Source organism: Daldinia loculata (genome assembly GCF_022478755.1).
Source record: "Daldinia loculata strain CBS 113971 unplaced genomic scaffold F4817scaffold_38, whole genome shotgun sequence".
NCBI classification, from domain to species: domain Eukaryota; kingdom Fungi; phylum Ascomycota; class Sordariomycetes; order Xylariales; family Hypoxylaceae; genus Daldinia; species Daldinia loculata.
In genome coordinates, this window is record NW_026054892.1 from 53,871 (window position 1) to 79,126 (window position 25,256).

The 25,256-nt window shown below is 46.9% G+C and overlaps 7 protein-coding genes across 7 annotated transcripts; 5 read left to right on the plus strand and 2 right to left on the minus strand.

Moving 5' to 3' along the window:
* Window positions 1-9: 9 nt before the first annotated feature.
* Window positions 10-2,724, plus strand: F4817DRAFT_342952 (uncharacterized protein). The gene is made up of 6 exons (XM_049303968.1): window positions 10-427; window positions 486-601; window positions 657-1,472; window positions 1,530-1,804; window positions 1,905-2,330; window positions 2,396-2,724. The coding sequence occupies exons 1-6, from the start codon at window positions 158-160 to the stop codon at window positions 2,446-2,448; spliced, it is 1,956 nt and encodes a 651-aa protein (XP_049157287.1). The 5' UTR covers window positions 10-157; the 3' UTR covers window positions 2,449-2,724.
* Window positions 2,725-4,472: 1,748 nt separating this feature from the next.
* Window positions 4,473-5,929, plus strand: F4817DRAFT_317604 (uncharacterized protein; the record flags this gene model as incomplete). The annotated part of the gene is made up of 3 exons (XM_049300822.1): window positions 4,473-4,749; window positions 4,819-4,987; window positions 5,044-5,929. 3 exons carry the CDS (start codon window positions 4,473-4,475, stop codon window positions 5,927-5,929), a joined length of 1,332 nt encoding a protein of 443 aa, XP_049157288.1.
* Window positions 5,930-6,481: 552 nt separating this feature from the next.
* On the plus strand, window positions 6,482-8,740 carry F4817DRAFT_169318 (FMN-dependent dehydrogenase-domain-containing protein). Its single transcript, XM_049298186.1, has 4 exons — window positions 6,482-6,527; window positions 6,581-6,716; window positions 6,823-8,344; window positions 8,436-8,740. Exons 3-4 carry the CDS (start codon window positions 6,976-6,978, stop codon window positions 8,600-8,602), a joined length of 1,536 nt encoding a protein of 511 aa, XP_049157289.1. The 5' UTR covers window positions 6,482-6,527; window positions 6,581-6,716; window positions 6,823-6,975; the 3' UTR covers window positions 8,603-8,740.
* F4817DRAFT_342978 (uncharacterized protein) lies at window positions 8,258-11,638 on the plus strand. Its single transcript, XM_049303969.1, has 8 exons — window positions 8,258-8,344; window positions 8,436-8,805; window positions 8,859-8,965; window positions 9,033-9,039; window positions 9,284-9,690; window positions 9,753-9,863; window positions 9,930-10,602; window positions 10,657-11,638. Exons 3-8 carry the CDS (start codon window positions 8,932-8,934, stop codon window positions 11,294-11,296), a joined length of 1,872 nt encoding a protein of 623 aa, XP_049157290.1. The 5' UTR covers window positions 8,258-8,344; window positions 8,436-8,805; window positions 8,859-8,931; the 3' UTR covers window positions 11,297-11,638.
* A 1,998-nt stretch (window positions 11,639-13,636) lies between these two features.
* F4817DRAFT_169537 (sterol-sensing domain of SREBP cleavage-activation-domain-containing protein) lies at window positions 13,637-17,511 on the minus strand. The gene is made up of 3 exons (XM_049298187.1): window positions 17,217-17,511; window positions 14,758-17,153; window positions 13,637-14,704 (listed from the first exon to the last, which is right to left on the minus strand). The coding sequence occupies exons 1-3, from the start codon at window positions 17,246-17,248 to the stop codon at window positions 13,752-13,754; spliced, it is 3,381 nt and encodes a 1,126-aa protein (XP_049157291.1). The 5' UTR covers window positions 17,249-17,511; the 3' UTR covers window positions 13,637-13,751.
* Window positions 17,512-19,233: 1,722 nt separating this feature from the next.
* Window positions 19,234-20,353, plus strand: F4817DRAFT_317608 (putative pla2g4b; the record flags this gene model as incomplete). The annotated part of the gene is made up of 3 exons (XM_049300823.1): window positions 19,234-20,078; window positions 20,152-20,211; window positions 20,275-20,353. The coding sequence occupies 3 exons, from the start codon at window positions 19,234-19,236 to the stop codon at window positions 20,351-20,353; spliced, it is 984 nt and encodes a 327-aa protein (XP_049157292.1).
* Window positions 20,354-20,626: 273 nt separating this feature from the next.
* Window positions 20,627-24,840, minus strand: F4817DRAFT_359916 (P-loop containing nucleoside triphosphate hydrolase protein; the record flags this gene model as incomplete). Its single annotated transcript, XM_049306216.1, has 4 exons — window positions 20,627-22,236; window positions 22,309-22,555; window positions 23,046-24,515; window positions 24,568-24,840. 4 exons carry the CDS (start codon window positions 24,838-24,840, stop codon window positions 20,627-20,629), a joined length of 3,600 nt encoding a protein of 1,199 aa, XP_049157293.1.
* Window positions 24,841-25,256: the final 416 nt, after the last annotated feature.

Consider the following 25,256-nt stretch of genomic DNA (forward strand, 5'->3'; position numbering starts at 1 on the left):
CTGCGATCGGGCACAACCTCAATTTGACCTTTTAAGTTTTGCTCCTATATCCAACTCCATATTTTATATAATTCTATTGTTATAATTTTTCCTTTATGCTAACTTAGCATTGTCTTTTTCTAGACAGCCTTGTGGATGATCTTATACATTTGCTACAATGGGGCTATCAAGAACCAGAAGCAAAAGTTTCAGTACCGGGACAACCGTTTTCCAAACAGGCTCGGAGTTTGCTGGTGATGGAATCACAACCCCAAAATATGAAGATAAATTACTCGAGTTGGATGGTGAGCAAATATGTTACGGTCCGTGGGATGACTGTAACCTGTTTGCTCGTTTGACGAATAACAACATCAACCGCGAACATATTATGGAAGAATATGTTAATTATCTAACTAGCTTGTTTGAAAAACTCCCCGGAGCATATAAGGTACTTCCCATACCCAATTCCCCTATTTAACTTCAGGGTAGTCTGACCCCCAACTTAGCCCCCCAGTCGCCCAACAGAACTGCGATTATCAGCGTACGAAAATGAATACGAAACTAAGTGTTCATCACCATGTCCCAGTTTAACGGATGATTCAACACTTTCAAGGACTTCTTCGTACGCTTATAATGTACTGTGTATTTATATTGCCACGCTAACTTCACATCTTCAGGCTTGCTAGGTGTCAGAGGAGTCCACCTCGCTATTCGCCTGTCAGGCGGGGATCACTGCTCCCATTAACATCAGACCTATCTCTTATACGTAAGAGGACTAAGGGCTATACAAATTTCAAAGACTTACGAGCAATCCCCTCTCAACTACCACATGCAGGCCCCAAATACTCTCTAAACTGGAAGTCTGGGTTTGAGAAATGGTCTAATTACTCCAACCAGCCAAGACGTGTTGCGGTTAAGATGTTGGCTCCTCCCAAAGTCAGAGACAACATCCAAACACGGTTTCATGAAATGAGCGATTCTGATTCCCTTGATTCCGAAACTTCAACAGACATATCGTCCGACGACGACGAATATGATCCATTTGAAAATTTAAACAACGCCATAAGACGGGTCTTTTCGTCCAATAAGCAACTGGCAGACAGAGTGATCAACTATTTGGTACAACTTCCACTAGATCGCCGAGCACGGGTTTACGGGTATGGGGCCATCTCATCGCACGGCGCCGACAGCTTTCAGGAATCAAGTATCATAGTTAGCTGCGGAGGCAATTCGAGGCCTACAAAGAGAAAGCGTATCGACGGAGCGCTCCCAAGTAATTTAAACCAGGACCAGACTCTCGGAAGCGATGATCATGACGACCGAGTCCTCGTCGACTGCCATCCTCCAGAAAGATCGTCACCTCACAGAAGGTTTGCCTGCGGGTACAATATCTTCGACAGAGTAACATTTAGCCCAAGAAATACCAGAGGGAGGACCGCGACACGGTATAAATCGTGTGCTGGTCCTGGATTCTCATCTCTTAACCATTATAAGTCCGTCTACATAACTATGTGTACCTAAATACCTAATATAAGCTGACTTGAAAAAAGGCGACACTTAGAACGTGTCCATACCTTGCACCAATGCCCCCGATGTGGGCATATTTTCGACATGCCCGGGGACTTACAAAATCATTTGGCCCAGGATCCGAGATGTGACCGACTGACATTCGAACAAGAACGCGGTATGTCTCAAGCTACATGGGATAGGGTTAAGGATATTTTTAAGAGAAGACGCAAATCCCAGGGTGAGCCTTCTGATGAAGAACGATGGTTCCTTGCCTGGGATGCTCTCTTTCCTGAGGCGCAAAGGCCTCCGACAGCATGTGAGTCGTACCTAGGCAGCATTGAGCTTTTCGCCAGGACTCATTGAAGACAACCTCCGAAGTAATGTCTACCTGTTATGCTGACTATGCAAGCATATAGACTATGAAGAACCACAGATACAGGATGCCTACCAGTCCAGGGTTTTGGAAGTCTTTGATTTTCTCTTAGCCGACCGACCTCAACTAGCTCCAACCCGTAACCATAGGGATGATCTTATGGAGGCATTAAGACACGCTCTTAATGTTGCTGGCCAAGGAACACGATTAAATCAGGAACTTGGCGAACCCATTATGACCTCACCATCAGTACAAGGGCCTTTACCAAACACTAGTGCACAGGACCAGATGCCCGATATAAACCAGACAAACATCTTAGAACCTCATGGGCCTGAAACAACCAATGCGTATATAGATGTGTCGAGTCACTTTGAGGAGCCGAGGTATCAAGATAGTGAACCAATAGATAATTTAGATCTATTTGGTGTATCTGGCTCAACCTACCCCGACATGGGTGTCACCGGCGATGGTAAGTGTTTATGATGTCTACAGCACCACGCTACTAGCCAAGGAAGATTCTAACAATTCTCGTAGACTATCTCGATGATGGATTGTATTTGGACCTTCCGGAATATGGAAATTGGTAACTAGACTCTTGCCTTCAAACGGTAACAGATAGATATGTGAGACTAAAAGATCACTCAAGAGGATTTAAATTGAGACTGACCTTGGAGATCGTATTTGTAAGGAATGACATTATTTTCCACTTTGACAAGCCCTTAGCTTTGTGTAGTACTTTTTCATCCGGAACGAACACAGTATATCTTGTTTTGAGGTTCCAGATCATTGGGTTGCTCGAGTCTTGCGAACAAATCCTCAACGTGGCAAACAAGTTGCACTAGTATATACATTTCACATGTCCCCGGCGTAACGTGCTACTACTCTTAGGATCGAGATCGATCGATATAACGTAGAGCTATGGATATTAGAGACTCCTTAAGATCCTCTCTGAGGCTGAGGCGACGAAGATCATAAGGCGCAATGATTAAGATGTATGCTTCACCGACTTTAAAGGAATAGACTTGACATGTTTAAAATAGATAGAAAACTATGCCTTCTATATTGAGGCTTCCATCATATGACAGTTCTAAGGACTAACCCGTCCTAAGTCCTCCGGGAAGAACGGATGTGAACCGCAATGGATCCTCAGCTATTTATACTACTACGGGTAATGCGCATTGATACCTCTAATGGACGTGTTCAACACGAAGGCTTACAGTACTAACCTCATCCTATACGCTGTTGCTTTGATTATGGAAATATCAATGACTTCTAGAACAGTATTCTATTTTAAGAGCAAGGGCATCATATCGTGATCCTGTCACTGGCCAATCTCAACTTCGCTCCTATCAACCACGCGTTTTAAATACAATCCAGCGATTCATTCCATACGAGTATTCCTACGCTCATAACTAATGACTTGCACCGCCGACCTTTATGTACGACAACTAGTGATGGAAGCGGTGTGATTAGCTGTTGAGCTGGTTAGAGGCTTGGCTCTTACGTCTTATTCCATGTTGATCCTTGGTCCGATAGTTTATGGTGCGAAGAGATGCGCTAATGACTAGTCAAACGCGACAGATATGTATTATGAAACTTGAGTAACGTTCATTAGTGAAGTATTCGAGGAGACATGGTTGATTTATTATGACAGGTGCCAAGCGGGTTGTCATTCAAGAACCTCTCACCTGTTGACACCTGTCCCTTTTGTTTTATAAGTTGGCAGCTGGCCGTTGACATCCGGTAAAAGCTGACACATGGCAATTCGGTCCCGACGGCATGGACCTCCTAAATTTATTCCAAACGCCCAATTCTTAGGGAATGATTGTTGGCAGATTGTGCTTTTTTGATCCTTCAATTTGCGGGGTTGACATAAGTCCTTTTCTAGTAGAATTTCACGCAACTCACCGACCGCGTGGCGTTTATTCGTTATGCAAACGATGGATATTCCTACCTGGTCATAATCACCAGCCTTGATCTGATCTGGTAGTTTGGCTGCAAGCCGCTTTCCGGCTGAATGCTACCTTTGGTTCGACGCCGCCAGCCGTCAAGCTAAGACACGGAAAATCTCTATCCTGTCCTACTATGTATTCCTCTTCTGACGACTTTGCTTATCTCAAGGAAGATGCGGAGATGCTTGTTTATAGCATCTCCTAAGACATTGAGTACAACACTCAAGTACTCTTATAATATGGGATGAATGACGCAAAATAGTCCCCTCTATCAAATATTCTTCTCAAGTCCCCGGCGATACTGCACGCGGCCGATTGGCCTATTCGACTGAATCGGTGACTAGATGGTTGGTTGGTCATATATATACCTATGTGATATTGGCTTGCTTACTTGCTTTTCTATGTACTGCCCCAATCTTACGTTGCACCGGTCACCCCCAGGGTCTCATCCAGTAATCCCAAGGTCTCATCAGCCATCTACGGGGGTGGGGATTTCGTCTCAGCTGAAGCCTTACTGGGCAGTTAGATAGCCGGTCCCGGTATGTAAGTCGCCGCACGTTGCACGTTAAAAGCGGCTCGTCCGCACCCCCCCTTTACAGTAGCTCTGGGATTTGTTTCTGACCTTTTTTTGCCTCTTGAATGGGCAAACCTGTACCAACATGAAATCCGCCCTCAGGCTGGCCACCTTGAGTTATGCGATCACCAATGTTGATGCTAGCTTACTATTTCCCTCTGGTCGTAATGCGGGGAATTGGGGTCCGGCTAAAGACGTTGTTGCCGCCTCTCCAATAGATCCTGTAGGATGGGCACCGAAACCGACTGCGCCGCCGGCGGCCGAGCCGTTCGATTTTGAGCTGAGGAGGAGGCAGGATGAGACTACCACCACAATTATTGCTAGTGTTGCTACGTGCGGGTGGCCGGCCGATAATATTAGCGGTAGGTGATGATTTAGATCATGAATTACTTAATAAAACTACGAAAAGCTCCCGTCTTAACTCTTAGTAGCGCCGGCGATTACGTGCGGTGGGGGAGGTTACTGTTACGAGGCACCGGCATCTTTCGCAGCAGGATGTTGTACCGAGACCAATCGTCGTAATTGCAGAATACCGACGACATGCTTGGAATCAACAAGATTAGGATCTTCTTTAACTGATACTGCTAGGACGCTACTCTGGTGAGCTTAAGACTCATCCATCCTCTCCTAATTCTCATTAACCAAGTCCGGGAAAGTGATGAACCAGCACAACCCCATTGTGTGACTTATTTATACAACGCCAATTTCTTCGAAAATTTCAATGGAGTTAGTTTTCTAGCATGCGGTAAGGAAGCAGGGTCTAGTATAATCGCAACCAGTGCGCCGCCGAACTGGGTACCACCGAGCGATATCACAACCGCTTCTCAATCTACGTCCGATCGATCTCGAACGGGTACCGATCCTACCAATGTTGTAACTGTCACCGTTTCCCCGAGCTCCAGTCCATCATCTCCAGACGCAGTAGTCACACATCAGAGTAGTAACGGGTCGAGTAGAACCGGAGCTATTGCTGGCGGAGTTGTTGGCGGGGTTGCTGTACTCTCGCTGATAGCTGCTGCTATCTTCTTCTGTCTACGCCGACGCCAGCGTAAGAAGAATGAGGCGGAAGGCAAGGAGATAGAAGGCTCGCCTCCGTTTCGACCACGAGATTTCCCACGTAATAGTGTATATGGTGGAGGATTACCCGAACCTCAATACCAATCAGACTTCTACGGGGAATTACCGCCGCAGATGGCACAAGCATCGACCCAACACGTTGTAGGCTACCCGCCACCTACTCACTTTGAACCAGTTGCCATGCCTAGGGATAATAGGGACCATAGGAATCATAGAGATCATAGGGACCAAAGGCATTCTCAAGTGCAGGCAATTCCGTCTACCTTTGTCCCGGGGCCACGCAAGCCGAGCGAAGATGATATAGTATCGCCCATTACTCCTGGTGACCAATTGAACCCTGCCGACGACCCAGCAACGTACACATGGATCTCAAACCCGACACCACCTCCACAATCAGACTACTCTCAGTTCAGCCCACCTCCACCAGCACATTTTCAATCGTACCGACCATATCCCGGAACATAAAGAGGGCTATCGGCCGTAAGACGAAAATACAGCTATGGTGGCCGAACTTGTCGCTCATTTAAAATACATAAAGTTTTTAATATTACATATACGTACGTACTGGGTGCGACGTTTTCTTGGATACCGGCGTCTTGCAGGTGCGTAATGCATCTCGTAAGACGTAAGATACCTATGGCTTTTTCTAATGGGACATAATGAAGAGGTGAAAACAGGATCTGACTTAGAATATTACTCGGGTGGCACTGGACGGGATGGAGGTGATCTAAAAATATCTATATGGCACTAGGTACGTTGATATGTTGACGAATTAACGAGTAATATTGAATGTATCTACGATTATTAAATCCTAGTCTAATTAGGGCTTGGTTAGGTTAAGCTTGGATTGATCGAGTTCTACATATAGTATTGTATACTATTTGTATTCACTATACGGATCAATATTCAAGATTGTCGAATTGTACCGAGAGCATTAGAATGCCTAGGTGAGTATAGTCCGTTATCGACTATTTTAGACGATATATTATCCAGAGTGTTAATATAGTACACGCTTAGACTAAACCCCAAATAACTACCCAGCCCAGCATAATTATACCACCAGGTTTGTTAATATAACTCTTATGATTAGGTGGATCTCGTACTCACCCGCGGCAGAGCAAGAATGGATATCGTGGGGTACCCCAGACCCGGTCGTTTCGGGAAGACATGTGGGGAAGTTGGCGGTGCTAGCATAGCTTCTCCACGCCTCGGTTATCATTCCGCCGACTAGGGAAGAGCATTAAATAAGGAGGTATGCCGTTGATTGGAAAGCATATTAACTGCTGAAACTCTCTGCGAATCTTTGTCTCAGAGTAATACACGCGAGGCGTACAGACTAATACATACTTATCTTGTAGGACTAGGTGACTTGCATATAAGCGGAGAAACAAGACAAAGCCAAACTTGGAGAAGAACCCGAATCCGAATAGGTCCCCGCAACACCCTAATATATCCTATATCCCCCTATTTATATATCCCCCTATTTGAACCCCAGGGAGTAGGCACAGGAAATGGGTGGTGGACAAATCCAGACTGGGAAGGCAATGCGGTCAGTAAGCGTGGAGGAGATATCACGGCATCACTCGCTGGAGGATCTCTGGGTTGTCATTGATGATGTAGTCTACGATCTCAGCGAATTTGCGTTAGAACATCCCGGTGGTGTCGCAGTACTCTTGGACCACGCCGGACAAGACGCAACCACCGCTTACTCCGAGGTCCATTCACCATCGTTGATCAAGACCTCGTTGCCAGCATCATCTCGCATTGGTGTCCTGGATCAAGCTACTATTACTGAGCAATGGGCTAAACCACCACCACGGGCCCGCGGCCCACCACAAAAGACACCAGAGAAGCCACCTCTGGATAGCATAATTAACGCTAGGGATTTCGAGGTCGCAGCTGAGGCTAGCTTCACCCCTAAAGCATGGGCTTTTGTGTCGTCGGCCGCAACAGACTGTCTGACGAAAGAGCGCAATGCATCAACGTATAGGGATATAGTACTGCGACCACGGGTACTGAGGAATGTTAGAGATGTCGATATAAGTACGACTATTCTAGGAAATCGCGTTACTGCTCCTATATTCTGCGCCCCAACGTCTATGGGCCGTATCTTCCACCCACAAGGAGAGCGCGAACTAGGTCGGGGATGTCAGCGCTTAGGTATTCCGCAGTGCGTATCGACGAGTTGCTCATTCCCGTTACCCGAGGTTATGGATGCGGTTGAGGAGGAATCTCTATCTCAGGGAGTAGAGACCAATGGATCCGTTCCAGTCTTCTTCCAACTATATGTTGATAAAGACCGCCGGAAATCAGAAGCTTTATTACGCATGGTACGCGAGCGCGGTGTTAAGGGTATCTTTCTGACGGTTGACGCACCGGTTATTGGAAAAAGAGAGGCAGATGAGCGAGTTAAATCAGATGAGAACTTACGAGCTCCGATGTCTGGCGCGCAGGCTAGGAATGATGCCAAAGGAGGGGCATTAGGAAGACTGATGGGTGGCTTCATAGATGCATCACTTACGTGGGACGATGTGTCGTGGGTGCGGCAGCACGCTCCTGGCCTACCAATCGCACTGAAAGGGATCCAGACAGCGGCGGATGCAGTGAAGGCTATGGAAGCAGGTGTTGATGCTATATATATCTCTAACCATGGTGGGCGGAGCTTAGACACATCGCCTGCTACGATACTAGTGCTGCTTGAGATTCAGAAGTGTTGCCCGCAGGTCTTTGATAAGATGGAAGTATATGTCGACGGTGGCATAACCAGGGGTACGGATATCTTCAAGGCTTTGTGTCTAGGTGCGAAGGCTGTTGGGATTGGGCGGGGGTTCCTATTCTCGCTGAATTATGGGAAGGGGGGTATCGAGAAGTTCGTTAGTAGTAAGTTTAAACCCCCTTTATATATATCCACTACTTCCCGAAGTGCTTTATAGTGGGGTAAGAGGCTTGTGCTAATACTATACGCACGTAGTTCTTGTCGATGAACTGGTGACGACTATGCAGATGTGCGGCATCACTAGTCTCGACCAAGTTCATCCTGGGTTACTACATACAGGGGCTGTTGACCACCTTGTTCCTGGGTCTGAAGAGCATCCGTATGCCAGGTGGAAGCCAAAGTTACGAAGGAGCAAACTATAAAATAGAAATCAATATTATATATGACTTACGTACCTCATGTACCTTATTTGGGTCGGTATCTGTATACTAAAGAAACACATAACACACATAGAAAAATCTAACAAGGTTGTCACCCAGATACCTGTAACTATGCTTACTCACTCAGTTACGACAAAGGTACATTCGCACATCATACGTTTCCCAGAGCATTGAACTTGTTAACAGTCAGTGTTGTCACAATCATACATGACGTCCCTAGCAACTGACGGCGCTACAGCCAGACAAACCCTACTCACTATACGACGCACACTCATTTTCTGTCAAACGCACCTACGAAGAAGGTAGCTTCCATGACAACAAACATTGTCATTAGACTATTTAAGGGTACGTACTCCTTCTCGAACTGCTGTACCTTGTGTCATTGGGAAGGTTGCGAGCTGAAGGTTGGAAGTTGGACGGTACGTAAACACTTGCCTCCCTAAGTACTCTCTCCCCTACCCGCCCTTTTTGAAATATATATAAAGATATGCCTTCCCTGTCTACTTGAGATCTTTCGAGTTGCTTTCTTTCTTCATCACACAAGAATCTAGCCTTCTTTGCTCTTCTTAACTACTATATTGCCATCACCCTTAACCATCAACCACTTTTCTTGTCTTCACATACTACACATCATACACGACTATTCACAATGGTAAAGTTTAGAGGAGACCTGAAAAGCTGGCGTGCCTATAATCGCCTAGGGGCTCTCTTTGGAATACCACAACTCTATGATCGTGAGGGCAATCGTCTGGATAGCTATACAACAGACCTTCCTTCTAAGGAAGACGTCGAAGCAGCAAGGGCTAAGCTAAAGCAAGAGAAAAAGCAGACTAAGGAGCATCAAAGCACCCTCCCAGAGTTACATATTGAAGGGGACTTCCACAATAAGTCAGTCCATGTCTTCGATAGTCATCAGGGTAATACCATCCGTATCCGATCAGGACCCAGTGGTGCTAGCGGGGTATCAGTTCATACAGAAAAGGTTGTTGTAAAGCACACCTCAACCAAGGAACATATACCTCACAAGCATATGCCGCTTAGGAAACACGTTTCAAGCAAGCAAACTTCAGGTAAGAATACAAAATAGTTGATGTTGTTTCTTCTAAGATCGAGGCTAATTTCACTCATGTAGAATCTGATACGGATGATGAAGGCTCGGATCTCGAAGAGGTCATTCATACAAAGCACGCTCAAAGCTATAAGTCTTCATCTAAGAGACACATTGCAGCTAAGCATATCCCAGGTAAGAAATCATAAGGAACCTGAATTCGCACCTTTTCTATTGAAAGTGAGGCTAATTCCATTCAAGTAGAATCCGACTCGGAGGAAAGTTCGGACCCTGAAGAGGTTGCTGCCAAGAAAAAGCATATTCATACCAAGCACGCCCCGGGCAAAGAGCGGAAGAAGGCAAAGAAAGTCCTACCTCTTTCCGACGAAGATTCGGATACTCTAGTAGAGTCTGAAACAGACGATGAAAGTTCTGAGTCTGAAGAAGTCGCTGCTCCGAAGTGCACCAAAAACAAACATCACACTTCAAACAAGCACGCCCCGATCCGGAAGACTAAGAGAACAGCTAAGCCCGCCCCTCCCTCTGAAAGCGAGTCAGACTCTTCTCAAGAAGAATCCGATACAGAAGGGGAGGAAGGATCTGAGTCAGAGGAGGTCGTTGCCCCTCAATCCTCTCGCAACAAGAAGAAAGCTCCAGCCAAGCATACTTCAAGCAAGAAGAAGGCCTCTACTAAAAAGACAAGGAGGGTAGCCAAACCTGTGTCCCCTCCCTCAAGCGAGTCCGATTCAACTGAAGAAGAATCCGAAGAATCAGAGGAGGAATCAGAAGAGGATAGTTCCGAAGATGAAGAGGTCACTGCTGGAAAGGAGCCCAGGAGGGACTTGGAAACCATCCAAATGGATGGTTATAGGGACGATGATTGGTCCGTCTACGAAGATGGCATGATCTGCTTCATGAAAGCAAAAGGTAACTCGTAAGTGTCACCCCTTTACCCCTTATCAAGCATCGACTAATCAATACACCACAGCTCACGGAAGATAGCCCAAGAGCTTGAGCGAGAAGTATCAGAGGTCCAAATACGCATACAGGAGATCATGGAACTAGCCGAGGAAGGCGGACTCACAATCGAGCGCCTTGGTGAGATCTACACCCAGGATGTGAAGAAGAACATGAAAAAGAGAAAAGAAGATGCCAAGCCAAAACATCAAGCCTATGCGGAGACTGTCATTGATAACTCCGATGAAGAGCCCAAGACAAAGGGTAAAGGCAAGGAAAAGGCGAAGGTTGACGACACTAATTCCAACCATGGCAAGGGGCCTAGCTCTGTTCATTCTTCCTCCTCCTCTGAGTCCCTCCTTTCCTACGGAACCTTTCCACCGATCGTCGTGCCAGCACGCGAACGCCTCGATATGATGCACACATTATCGCGTCTATATCCCAATCAAAAAGTCTTCTATCCGGACAGCAACTTCAGCGTCCAGGACTGCCATGCCCTCGCCATTGCCGAGGCGCGGTACCGTGGCCAACAGTACGCCTACATTCAGAGTGGGTTCGCCAACCTCACGGGGCGGTACTTGGATACCGAGGTGCTGAAGGCCAAGCTTGCTCAGGGTATAAACCCTTACGATCAGACTTACGTAAACTGGGGTGGATACCGGCAGTATTAGAGAATGGGGTGCTTTGGGGAGGAAAGATAACTGGAGATTTCATCGGTGGATGGTGGCCTTGCTGGGGGGGATATTGCACGAGGGGTTCAAGAGGTTCCATAGAGGATTTTGGTACGCAGGGCGGACTTTGGCTTTCCAGTTCAGAAGGATATGAACAAATTTTATTCCTCGAGTGTACGAGCACAAGAAATGCTCCTCGACAGGCCTGAGTGGTGGGGTAGGAAAAGAGGCCTTGGTTGAGTTATGGTTGGGTTGGGCTCACTCGGGCAAATAACAACTTAGTACACATATTATATTACACTTACTTGCTTACCTTTGCGAGTATGATAATATAAATCCTCGTTTGATTTCCCTAATAACATAGCTTGATCTAGTGCTATTTTATCCAAAATATCACCTACCTCTATATGTGGGCACAGATCTCCTTGAATGATCATTGATTCCCTAAGATAAGCCTGAGAATTCTAGGCTGACTTTAACAATAAATTCTTGTAATCAAAAACGAGGTATCTACGATTAAAAAGAAGGACGACGGACGAAAACGAAAGTAGGAAAAAACGCAGGTAAAAAATAAGGGGAAAAAAGAAAAAACATTAAAGCGTTGAATTTAAAAATTAAGGGCGAAAAATGCAAAAAAGCTCAGCCCCGGCTTCGAATCCCCTCGGATAGGGGCAGGGGATTCGAACCCAAGACCTACGAAAAACCGGCTTCGTTTGGCATCTGCTGTCAAGTCACATTCGTAAGAATGGTCCAGCATAAGACACCACAGTGGGGTTTTCTCTGACCTCAAGTCGCCCGGGCGGGGGGCGTCGGCTGACAGTTGGTTTGCAATTAGGATATATAACCTTAACGTCAGGTGGAAAGGTACTTGGGGGGATGTACCTGGTTATCTCGTTGCCTGGGTTTCTGAATAGCTGCAGGTTGACAGGTGTCTACGTTACGATAAGACTTGCTTGCACTGGCCCCTCTATTTACTGTCAGAGTGCTACTAGCTTGGGGTTCTTCGTGCATTGGATAGAATTACTGAAATTAAGTATGGAATATGGTAGTGTTACCTGGGCTATATCCTCCTGCCCAACCTACGAAGCTTCAAACTAGCTAAAGTGAAGGGTGCACAAGTGGTATTTAAGGTATCACACCTAGCTCAAAAGGCTAGGTACCCATGTACAAAGAATGCTACTTGAGTAAGCATTCAGACCAAACAATATTTTGCCTAGGGGAGATGAAATGAGACAGCATAGAATACAGTATGAGGGCTTTGTACGGCTTCAAGTCCCAGTAAATATATCCAAGACTTAAGATCAAATCGAGAATGTCTAAGTAAACGTATCAGATCTAGAACTCAAGGTTACCTATTTTAAAAAAAAAAAAAAGACTAAACAATAACACTTATTATGGGAGCTTCTATCCAAGCCGGCCTATTCAAGGATATCGTACCATACACAATCGAGTTGGACTGTTGGCTTAGGAATTGTAGCTGATTTACCAAAGTTTCATATGTATACCTATTAGAGGAGGCTATAATAGTAGTTAATCCTATCTTGAAAGAAGTATACAATGTGAGTCGCGTGCTATAGTAACTTAGGCTTCGCATGATTCATGGAGAAAAGTAGCCTTTAACAATACCCTAAAGATTATTACTATCTAGAAGGTATACTCGATAAATATTCTTTGCTATATAACTAGAAAGAACTAGATAACATCTATTGTAACGAAACTAAACCAAGCTAAAAAAATTTCCCTTGCCCTTTTATTCGGCATACCACTTAAACTATAAGTTATGATCTTATAATTAGGTATTTTGATCTACGTGATTATTAATATTCCAACATGAAATAAACCACAATATAAAAAGTCACTATGGGACATTATTGCGCGGATATATAACTAGATGTATAAACATACGCTGTGTACCTAGGTATATAGGTAGGTATATGCTATATAGGTAGTAGGCGTGAAGTATATATAGATATGCACACTTATAATTAACATGCCGTTAATGTTTATTCATTCGGAGGAGAGAGAGCCATATGCCCAACATCATGACCGACATCACAAATCCCCTTTCTATCCGCTCGGCTACCCAGCGAGCCCCTCTAAGGACCAGGACCAGTGTCTATGCCTACGCCCATGGTATCTCGATGACCCCCTATTTTTTATGTTTCGTGTGCGTGCCGTGTGAAAAAACGCCCACCCTTTCCCCGTCCAATTCTATTTACCAATAATGGTTGCAAATAGATTAAAACGCCCGTTCCTCTAGTAAACCCTGGGTTATATGTGCGTATGCGCCACGCGTAGACCTTAACCAGCCAGGTCGCCCTCCTATATCCACGATGCAGTCATGCCTCGTCCGAACCTAGTAATCCGTGTCGCCAATCGTAAAGTAATGATATTTAAAGTAATGATATTTTTTTAAGAATTGAAATTATAAATATTAGTCGACACTTTATATGCTTCAGCAGTGAGCGCAAGAGATAGTGGGTTTGCCGCGAAGAGTGGAAGGTCCCTTACGCCTCCGACTTCCTAGTGCAGGCATCCCGTCCCCGGGTTGAGAATCATCCCCTGTCTCGAACCGCTCATTGCCGACCATGATGACCTTGATAACGTTGCTGAGCCCTATAGCTAAGCAAGAACGACCAACTCGAACCATTGGCCCAAGATTCGTGACGAATAGATGACCGTCATCTTCGACCTTTGAACATAGTGGAAGAGCCTCCCATGTCTCCTGTTTTCCAAAATGGGAAAACATCCATACTTCCCAGTTGTCTTGGGAAATATGGCCGTTTGCAGGTTTAACGGTGTGGTGACGGCGTCGGAGGCCGCTGAGCTGTTGAAGGGGCTGACGGTCAAGATGACCGTCTGATCGAGATTTCTCTCCATTTTTCCTCCTAACTCCGACTATGATCCCAGAGGGCAAAGCATCCCAGAGTCCGGGATTCTTAATAACCCGTCTCGATTCTTTGGCTCTTTGCCATGGACAGCACGTTTTCCTGGTAGGAGAAGCCGGGTCGCAGAAACACAGGGACTCTCCTTCGTGCTGCGGACTATAGGTTTGTACTACTAGGTCTCGCGTATATGTATTGAGATATGCCAATGTAAGGCTCCATAAGGCAAGGGAACCACATCGCATCCGCCGTGGCCTCGAATGGAAGCATTTCAAGCTTTTCGGTTGGATTGGATCCACCTTGAAAGTATAGATTGCCCTGAGCGTCTGCGCATCTACTAAGTCCACAGTCCGGGACCGAACAATGAGGAAGAAGCCCAACTCCGGCAAGGCTTGAATCGAGATAGATCCGCGGTCCTTGGAATTGCCCACCTCTACTATTTCGGTAGTCCAGCTGGATCCCTCTTGGGTGGCGAGGCGTACTTGACCCTCGCGAGTTGAAGCCATCACTTGAGCAGGGAACCCTGCGAATGTTAGCGGATATAAGTTCATTTCACAAATTACAAGTTTCACTTACCCTTTTCTGTAAGAAAGCCAACGGAGACGATCGAGCTCTCCTTAGCAAATATGTAGTTATTGGGTACTGCTTGGTCAACCCTAAGCTCTGTGATGACACCGCCCCGTCGGATAAGGATCAGAGGGGGAATGGCCATGGAATCGTCAGCGACAAAGAAGAAGGCTTCCGGTTTATGTCGATCCGGCTCTGCCCTAATAGGAAGACCCCACCGTAGCTCAACGAGATCCCAGAGTAGAACTTTGTCAGAAGTTAAGAGTGCAAGCCAGTGAGACTCTTCATCGATGCACATAGCTAGGACTGGAAACGGGATGATGTAAGAATCCGCATTTTCGCCCAACACATAACTCTTACCTCCGGCTTTGATATCCCAGACTCTGACAATTCTGTCTAACCCTATAGACACAAGGTGGCCATCAGAGCAGGCTGAGATCAAAGCGACATCTAAGGAATGACCTATGTTCAAAGTCTTAACAGAGAGGAGAGTGTCCCCATCTGGGCCACCTCGCGAGGAATCTGCTAATTCGTCCCACAGTAGATAATTCATTAGTAGACGAACTGCCGCTGCAACAATAAGTACCGTCAGCAGAAAAGGTGCCGATTGATGGCGTACAAAATCATATACGGCGGGTGTAAACCACGGCTCGTTGGCGGAAAGACCTCGATCTGATCCCTTGAGCACAAATACTGTAGGGTGATAGACTCTTGCAATGTAGCTATGGGCACCGGGCTTAACAGCATGAATAAGTTCTCGAGCTGTCTCGTGATCTTGAAGACCTAGCCACGATGCTGGGCTCCTACCCTGATGAACTTCAGATAGGGATGAAGCCGGTGATAGATCCTTGTATTTGGGAGAAATGCGAATGATCCGACTAAGTAATTTAACTACGCCTTCATTCTCCCAGAAATGCCATTGAGCAAGGAGGACGAAGCCCACCATGACAATAGTCCCTGCAATGCGTGTTGACATAGCGATTTTGCCCTGTAGCATCGCGTCTATCCATGTTTGACGTGGGTTAGAGCCAGAAGCAGAGCTTTGATCTCGAATTGACGCTTTCGCAAGTGCATCACTAAGCTCAGTTCGTCGAACATCGACACTGAGTACTGAGAGGAAGAACGTGGATAGATAGAAGAAGTCAAACATCAGTGCGATGGCTGCGAAGGTACAAAATGCCGAAACACCGGGGGATACGATTTTTGAAAAGCAGTATAAGAGGAGTACATTCTGGGCCACACTGGCCAGTGCGACGTGGCCTGTCTCACCAAAAGCCTGACCAACCCTATTGCTGGTACTATTTTCAGACGGCGTGAGAATGACAGCGTTAATGAGCCGATGGATGTTTTCAAGGCTCATACAGAAAATGACGACTGGATATCCCAAACGTGGAAGTCTCGATAGATCGATCTTAAGTATAGCGCATATGGTAAAGCTCGATAGTATGGCGAGAACGATTTGAGCCATAACCGTGACCATCAATCCCATTTTCGACTTAACAGCCCGTAAATTGGACAAGGTTGCCAAGAAGTAAATGAGAAGGACCGAATAGGGGACTCCTAAAACGATGACGTCTTGAGACGATATGGGACGAAACTTAAATTCATATAATTCGCTAGTCCTGCCGCTCGGAGAGTACTCAAATATATCCCAATAATCAGTCATTTCATACTTGAGAGCCTTTACCCTCTCCTGCCATAGACGACCAACCGGAGAGTCTCGGAGGTGAATGAGAGTAATGACAAGTGCATCAGCAGCGACAAGCCGACGATCTTGAAAGCGCTTCCCACTAAAGACGGTCGAATGCCTCAAGGTCACATTGACCGATGTTGGTTGGGATTTTCTCTCGTTTGCCGTCTCAATGATATCGTCATCCTGTTCTATGTTCTCTGCAGAGCACGACCAATACATTAGCGGAGACTGGAAGAACCAGGACTCGTTAGTCAGGCCATTTACGATATGATAGGCGTCACGTTGACTCGGCGTAAGATCCGTAGTCGTAGCATTTTGAGAGTGAGTATCATGGCCAATATGGCGTCGCGGATCGAAGTTGACTGTGGGACCAAGGAGTTCGTCTTGAAGTTCTAGAGCGCTGAGCAAAACGTTTCTATTAAGAGCCTGGAAATAGTCGCCGTGGACCCAGATCGAACGCATAATAACGTCAGGTTCGGCCCTATTCCTGTCGTGTAGGGGGAGAGTATCGGTCCAGGCATGTTCGGGAAGAGAGGACGCGCCATTGGTGAAATCGGTGGTATAGAGGAAAGGGAAAGGATACACAAGGACGGCGGCAACGGCAACGGATATTAATAAGGTCGTAACGACATGACTAGCAGCGTATCTTCCGTACCGAGCGAAAGCGCGACATAGGGGGTGCGTATCGGTAAGCACGGGGGCTTCGGTAGTTCTAGGGTTACCTTGTCAATTGAGCTGTATGCAAAGCAGACAGACGAGATAAAGCACAACATACCCTCTAAAAGGATAGAGAATATACCAAATCATTCTCTCCACACGTGGTGGGCAGTCACCAGATTGCGAGCTGCCCACAATAACTCGGCGCGCAGAAGAACGGTAGGCAAGGGCCTTTCCTGAGGTTGCAGGAGGAGGCGCATTATACTTCTCCAAGTTATGGCATAGGAGGAAGAGCGCTAGATATCTATAGAATATTCGACATATACGTATGGACAGACAGGTGGGTAGACAAGTAGGTACTTGTGTCGAGATTTAGGTATCTAATACAGTAGATGTCTCATCGTCGGGCCCGAAGTCTAGAGGATGGATCTTGGGACGAGGACGAGCGACCAAGGTAGGAATTATTCGATGGAAAAAGTAGGGACAAGTTGAAAGGCAGAAAATCGGACATGGAGGCGCTATCTCGAACTTCGTATGTCATAACAGGGAAATTTGATTAGTGAATGCCAATAGAAAAGCTACTCTAAGAGGACTAGACTACTAGAGCGGCGCCGCTGCGTTAGAGTATTGTCTTACTGTCTCGCCCTTGACTTGACCGAGTTAAGCTCACTCCGTCTGACTTGCGTAATAAGGTGGAAAGGTGGATGCAGGAAGATCGGATCTCGATTGATGTTGTATCTCGGGCGGGCGCTTTGAAGATTTCGAAGTTGCAGGGAAGAGGTTTGTACTTACAGTGTATTGAATGAGTGTACCAATAGACTAAACAAGCCAGGTAAGTGCTTTACGTATTGTGATTGTACAGACTGCTTCTTTTTTTTTTCTTCCTTTGCGACTTCCATCCGTTCTCTCATTGTAGGTGCCAAGTTTGGGACATGGACTTAGGACTTGGGACTTGGGACTTGGGACTTGGGAGGCGCGCCGGCGGGGCGGATTAGCGGGACTCGCGGACGGCCGGGTAGAGATCCTATTCCTTGGGTGACCTGGAAAACATCGTTGTAGCCCCCCCAAGCAAGCCCCTCGACAGTACAAGGTACACAAGTACTTCATCATTCCCTCCCTAAAAGAACCCCCTACAAGGTAGGTACTTCACTGCCCGGCACTCCACTCTTACCCCTCATAGCTGGAATTGCCTGAATTTTCGGTCTGGAATGGGAATCTTTGCTTTGCCCTTGGTTTTTCTTTTTTCCCCATCAAAATTGGCCGCCCTGGCTTGACAAACGCCTCCCGATATTAGGCAAAGTGCCGTGTCGAAGAATTCCCAACAAAGAAAAATACCTAAAAGATCATCTGTAGATATATATTATCAGTAGCAAACGACATGTCTATCAATATAGGTATCGAGGGAGCCGAGCTATGATGTAGCTGTAGCTGTTTGATGCATCATCGTGACGCTAATAGCTCATGACCGAGGTATTGAAGGGCGGAAGGAAATGCAAGCAGCTTCTAGCAAGGTGGGATCGTAAGGAATATGCCAGTAGATATATGTATGTATGTAGACGTCGCAACGGGGACTAGGGGGAAACCCGCAAAGCTGGGCTCTCCCTATATATTTATATTTATGAAATTCTGTCACTTGTCATCAACCCCATGCTGCGCGAGGTAACTGACCGCTTATATTGCTACCTAATAAGAAAATCATCTCCATCCTAATGACGACCAGCGGTCGCGGGCGGGGTTCGTCAAGTGAGAATCAGCTCACTTTCTCTCACGATGCCTTCCATTGGCGTGCCGTTATTGGTGCGTCCCGGGCAGATTAGGCAAGGGTTGCTAATTAGATCTCCCCAAACCAGATCCCCGGGAGCTACTAATCAAATATCACAAACTGTAAACGTACACTAGGTCCAAAAAAAAGATAAGAAACAGAGAGAGACTTTTCGTAGGGCTGGTTTCATCCAATACCTATCTGCGTGCGCGGTACCGGTGGATGCATCCCTCTAGCCTTACCTGCAACATATTATATCATATTGCTGTCATCCTTACATACCCCCTTCTCTAGAGAACGTATGATACGGCCCCGAATAACGGACGTCGCTGCAGCATAGCTCGAATCATTAGAGTCGACCCATCCGGAAAAGATGGAGAAGAACGAAGATCTGAGCGGCGACCCTATCGCGGAGCTGATCACTAGCTTTAACGAGCTCAACGCCGGCTCAGTCGAGGAACTAGATGAGGAGCCGAGCCCGCTCGAGTTCATGAGGTACGTAGCGCGGAATACACCCTTCGTCGTACGCGGTGGAGCTTCCGACTGGCCGGCCGTGAAACGCTGGACTGCCTCGTATCTCCGGGAGTCGCTCGCCGGCCATCATGTCAATGTCGCGGTAACACCGTATGGGAACGCCGATGCTCCCACCGATCAAGACGGCCATTTGATATTTGCCAAGCCGCACGAGGAGGAGCAACTCTTCAGTTCGTTTCTCGACTACTTGACATCTCAAGAGCTATCCTCCCACTCCTCACCTGAGAGCAGAGGGGAAGTTCGATATGCTCAGACGCAAAACGATAACCTCCGCAACGAGTACTCCTCACTCTACTCACAAGTACCACCCTCTATCCCTTTCGCACGCATCGCTTTGCAAAATGAACCAGACGCCGTGAACCTATGGATCGGGTCCTCCGCGTCGGTAACCGCATTGCACCGCGACAACTATGAAAACGTGTATGTACAAATCGCAGGACGCAAGCACTTCGTCTTGTTGCCCGCGCTGTGTCAACCGTGCGTTAACGAGCAAGAGCTCGAGCCCGCATCTTATGTCCGAGAGGCCCGAGGTCTGCGCTTACAAAAAGAGGATGGTGATAAAGTCCCCTTTGCAACTTGGGACCCCGATAATCCAACTATACGGAGTACGAAGTATTCGCATCTGGCGCGGCCCCTGAGGGTTACGCTAGAACCAGGCGATATGTTATATCTACCAGCCATGTGGTGAGTGCTAGCGTCAGCATATAAATCCGATATGCCCTATAGAACATTGGAGTGCTTACGGTCTATTTCCAAGGTACCATAAAGTCTCGCAATCATGTTCCGAAGAAGGTATCTGCGTTGCCGTCAACTATTGGTAAGACTTTGGTCCCTTAAGACGCATTTTTCCGCCCCTCCAAATGCTCACCCACGCATATAGGTACGATATGGAGTTCAGCGGATCTCTCTATTCCTTAGTATCGTTAGTCCGGACTATTGGTAATCAAGCAACAAAATAATATTATCTTCGTAGCCACAAGGAAACGTAAAACCGACCTCCTAGCCATACATTCTTAAATTCGTAAGTTTATCTAACTAGCTTATTCTCAATTCCTATGTGTACAGCACTCACTGGAGCTGAGCGTTGAATCCCCTATTAACTAACCCCCAGCAGTTGCACTCGGGTTTGCCAGTGCCCATCCAACCGGTACTCCAAACACCTTGCCATTCAGTAATACCAAGAGACTTATTCTCTTTGAACCAGCCACATAGAGCGTAGCCTACTCCAAGCATTAAATATTCACCTTCACACCCAATGGGTGTCTTGCCTCCTGGTCCAAAAACCTCCCCTTGTCATCGCCAATCTTCCTTCTAAACAATGCTAAATCCTCCAGGAGGTCATGCATGTAGTCCTGAACATCATTGGCCTTCTCCTCATACACATCCGATCCATATCCATCATCCTCGCCGTAATATGCCTCATCAACAGGACTGGCCCGGCCCTTCTCTGCGTTCTCCTTATCCGCTCCATCCCCTTCATTCTTAACAACCACCTCTGGAATAGGGTTCTTAAGGCTATCAAGCGCAAGTTTAAGATGCAGTCTCAAAGCCTCATTCTCCGTCTGCAGACTGCGGATCTTCCCTTCAGACACTAGACTACGCTCCTCCATCATGCGTTGCATGGCCGCGACACGGTTTTGGTACTCCTCTAGACGCTCTTCGCTCTCCTTGGCGTCCTTCTCGCGACGGCGCGAGTCTGATACAGATAGTTGCAATACTCGAATTTCTTCGGCCATGGCTGCAATCTGTGCGTCTCGCTCCGCCGTGCTGATGTGGTCCTGGTTGACCACGGCACGAGTACGGATTCTCTTCGCTTGATCCGCGTACCGCAACGTTGATAGCGTTTCCTCGTAGTCAGACGGTGCGATACACGCAATCATCGCCGTCTTACTGTTACCTCCTAGGGAGTCCTTCAGTAGCCACGTTAGGATGGAGTCACGGTACGGCACGACATCTCTGTGCCGCTTGCCAGGGCGTTGGGCCTTCGGGTCCGCGAGCGCTGCGATGACCCGACCTAGCGTCGTCAGGGATTTGTTGATGTTACTGCCCTCACGCAGTCGAGCACCAGTTGCCTCGGTGGATTTGGCTCGCTCGCTGCCCGCTAGATCGACTAGCCGGATTCGCGAGCTACGTTCCGTGGTCTCATCCGTTTCCATATCGTGGTGGATCTGCTTTAACATGATGGTAAACACCGCATGGCTTCGACTACTCGTGTCGTTCATCTTGGTGCTCGCTGTCGTACGACTTGCGTCTCCAGTCTTCATGTACCGAAGAATCTCATTCAGGCTTCGCACTGGCACCTCAGTCAGGTCCTTCACATACGGTCCCTCAGTTGGCGATTCGCGGATCTTCAAATAGTACGGGGGCTGATTTGGTATCACAGGAACAAGCAAGTCGCGGACGTGCTCATTGTATACTTCGAAGTAGGAGGCCCGTACGTGATACGAAATATTAGGCGTTTCCTCCTGCGCTGCTTCAATGCGCTGGAACAAGTCTTCACAGGTCCGCGGAATAAGTCCTGGTTGGTCGGGCGTACCCATCATTGTGTAAGACTTGCCGGAACCAGTTTGGCCATAGGCAAAGATGCAAGTATGGTAACCCTCGAAGTTGTGGTCGAGGAATTCCTCGCCCAGACAATTGTATACATCTTCTTGATGTGCGTAATATCTGTCCCTCGTGTTATGACTCCAAAAGGAATTATCAAATATAAATGACTTCTCCTCAACCACCTTACGTGACTTTGCTCTGGCATTCGCTGGGTCATGATCGTTTGGCACATGAAGTGTAGTCATCTGAGTGTGGGGATCCATGCTAATCAAGCACTCCGCACCCCTTTCGATCTCTATAATACAAGTTAATTATTCTTCAATTGATCTCGTAGATGAATAATTACAGAATTGTAAATGATACATACCTCTAGGCAAAAACGCCCGGACTCTCACAACGACCCTCACATTACCTCCCGCATCCATCCTCATTTGGGGCGGTAGTAAGCCATCTCGAGCACGCAGAGACGGTGTCGAAGCAGACGAATGCATGGTTCTCATATTTAACGACGACATAAGACGTGATTCTAGCATTCCAGTCAATGTTATACAAATGTCGTTGATGAGGTCGTTAGTGCGCTGCTGATATGGATATGGAATGCCGTAGACAGGCATCTGGAGAATGGGGAAGTGGACCGGGGGGGGTCTCTTTATTTACTTGGGATTGTACAGGGGCGGGCTGGTTGCCAGAGCAGCGACGCGGTGGAACGGCACCGATTGCCCCGCGTTGTGATAGTGACGTCCACTGTAACTTGCGCCTAGGTACCACCCTTTGTGTAAGAGAGGGGCAGTCAATCAAGATTTTGTGATGTTACGTAGTGCTTCCTTAGTAAATTAGAAAATACGAAGTTGTGAAATTGGCATGCATGAGAAGTGATACGGATTAAAAGTTACATATTTCGTATGTACGGAATATATTCTATTGAGATATCCTCCCATGTGCACTAAAGGGAAAGGGAAAGTAGTCTACATTCTATGTATCCTGACCAGGAAACCAACGCATGCTGCAAAATACCTTAGACAGCTGTATCCAGGCTACAACAGAACAAAACAAAACAAAACAAAAAGAGCATCAGATGCCATAGCAACGAGCCTATCTTCTCGCGAGGCCCTTCCCCAATAGCTCACTCCCTACCTCGGTGATGAGGGGTTCTTTTGAGAAGACTTTCTTCTTTCCAAGAATAGTTCCTTCTGCATCCATGATTTTCAGGCAGTTTGCGAGGTCGCCTTCAATAGGCGCACAATAAACTAGGAACCCAAGTGCTAATAACATGCCGTGTAATGCCTCGTTAGAGGATTCTTCTTGGGATATGGCTTCCACTACCGACGCGGCGAGTTCTACTTGGTCATCCTCGGGAAGGACGTCTCCTGACTCCTGTCTCATCTGGTAATTCGCTATGGCCACATTGAATAGTAGTGATGCCGCGACTACTCGGATATTGTCGCGACTGTCGTCCAGGAAGCTTGATGATATAAGCCGCGTGATATGGCTTCGTAGCGTCTCTTGTCTGGGGATCTGTTCGGCGTACAGGTGGCTTGAGAATAGATTGCAGGCCATCTGTAAAGTAACAAGTCTTAGAGCGTAAGGACATTCGCTCTCTTTATTCACAACGTCAAGGAGGGTGACCACTGTTTTCTGATCATGCTCTTCTGCGAAGTATCCACTAAATCGTTCGTCCACGAGGGCACAGCGGAAGAGATCCACAACTGTGAACAAGACTTCCTTAGGCAGAGATTCAACTGCAGAGCATAGGAATTTAGAGAAGGTGGGCAAGTCAGGCAGTGGAGCTTCTGCAGGACCTTCAGATGACCGAGTCTCAATGAAGTTCTTCACACTCTGAACCGAAGGGTCGTCGGCTTTTGACCCTAGCTTAGACAATAGCTTAGAAAGCGGTGGGATCTTTTCGTACAGTACTGGTTTCAACTCGGCGTTCGCAAAGCGAGGCAGCCTGAGCATTCGGTGCGGATGGCTCGGAACCGCCATTTGAACTAGTAGTTCGACGGTACTCTTAAGCCGAGAAGCATCTGCGCCCATCCATCGTTCCCCTTCTTTACCATGGACGAATGTAATAAACGTAGGTGTTGCCCTAATGGAGTATCTCTGTGCAACGTCAAAGGCTCGAGATATATCAACTTTCACCACCGCGACTTTACTCCCGTGCTCCGCTGCTAGACCGTCGTATAGAGGATAAAGTGCTTTACAGGGACCGCAGGTTGCCGAAGTGAAGAAGACGATAGCACATGATTTCTTGGCTCTTTCTAGCACATCATCGAACTCCCGGATATTAGTAACATTTATTACGCTTGGACGTTGAGAGTGAGCCGATGAACCGACGCCGTTTGCGGCACCGTTTGTGTGCGGTTGAACATTATCCTGAATCCCGAGGAGTCCGCCTCGCTGAGCTTTTCTCTGCTCAACCATCTGCGCGAGTTGAGGTTGCAGCATTCTTCCGAATGGCGAATCAAGAACAGCTTGTGGCATGTTCGCTATGTGGCTTGGTATCCCTTTTCCTAATAGAAACATAGCGAGATCATTGCTGAAATTATTGCAGTTATGTCGAAACAGATCATAGGCCTATTTACCTGGTCAGCATATAGCACTCATCGAGACTGTGTCTCTAACTTACTTCAGGAGTATATATATGCTTGAGCGAATCAAGATATTCAAGGATCACTTCCATAGGCATCTCGGTCTTCCCAAGATGAATTCGTTCTAAAGGTTGACCCAGATGAGAGGTTCCGGGTCGGATCACATTTATACCACTATCATAGACATATTCCTTGTTGTCTAATTCGATTGAAGTATGATAAATAGCATCAAGCTGAAAGCCTAGTAGTCCAAGGGACAGCTGCTTAGCCAGACCATTTGATAGGTCGTAGACAAGAAGATGGACGTCCATCGCGAAAGTTCTCGTAGTAGTAATGGCTGGCTTTATAATTGTTATCGCCGTCTAAATCTTATAAGTCCGCCTTATCTTCTCAGCGTCTATGTAATTGAATGAAATATTTAAAACGTTAGGCTCAGAATCGAGGAGAAAGGGAGCTTGCGATGGGAAGTTATATAAGAAATAATTAGGTCTAATCGAAGTGAAATTTGAATCCGCCAAATAATAGTTATGACCGGAGGCAGCGATATGTACGTCAACTCGATGTTAAACAAGCAGCGTTACAGTACCTTCTAGTAACAAAGGTACATAGAGATATGTATTCCGTACCTCTTCGTTCCAACCTTTCCGTACCTTAGTGTGGCGGTGGGAAGTCGAGGCTTGAAGATGCCAGATGCATGTACCTAGATTCTAGATGCCAAGGTCTACCA

Coding starts and splice junctions, on each gene's coding strand:
- F4817DRAFT_342952 (XM_049303968.1), top strand. CDS start 158: ATGGGGCTATCAAGAACCAGAAGCAAAAGTTTCAGTACCGGGACAACC. Junction 428..485: donor AACTCCCCGGAGCATATAAG/GTACTTCCCATA, acceptor CCCCCAACTTAG/CCCCCCAGTCGCCCAACAGA. Junction 1,473..1,529: donor TCATCTCTTAACCATTATAA/GTCCGTCTACAT, acceptor ACTTGAAAAAAG/GCGACACTTAGAACGTGTCC.
- F4817DRAFT_169318 (XM_049298186.1), top strand. CDS start 6,976: ATGGGTGGTGGACAAATCCAGACTGGGAAGGCAATGCGGTCAGTAAGC. Junction 8,345..8,435: donor TATCGAGAAGTTCGTTAGTA/GTAAGTTTAAAC, acceptor ATACGCACGTAG/TTCTTGTCGATGAACTGGTG.
- F4817DRAFT_342978 (XM_049303969.1), top strand. CDS start 8,932: ATGACAACAAACATTGTCATTAGACTATTTAAGG. Junction 9,864..9,929: donor TGCAGCTAAGCATATCCCAG/GTAAGAAATCAT, acceptor ATTCCATTCAAG/TAGAATCCGACTCGGAGGAA. Junction 10,603..10,656: donor ATGAAAGCAAAAGGTAACTC/GTAAGTGTCACC, acceptor AATACACCACAG/CTCACGGAAGATAGCCCAAG.
- F4817DRAFT_169537 (XM_049298187.1), bottom strand. CDS start 17,248: ATGATTTGGTATATTCTCTATCCTTTTAGAGG. Junction 17,154..17,216: donor ATTCTCTATCCTTTTAGAGG/GTATGTTGTGCT, acceptor AGGTAACCCTAG/AACTACCGAAGCCCCCGTGC. Junction 14,705..14,757: donor TGGCTTTCTTACAGAAAAGG/GTAAGTGAAACT, acceptor TAACATTCGCAG/GGTTCCCTGCTCAAGTGATG.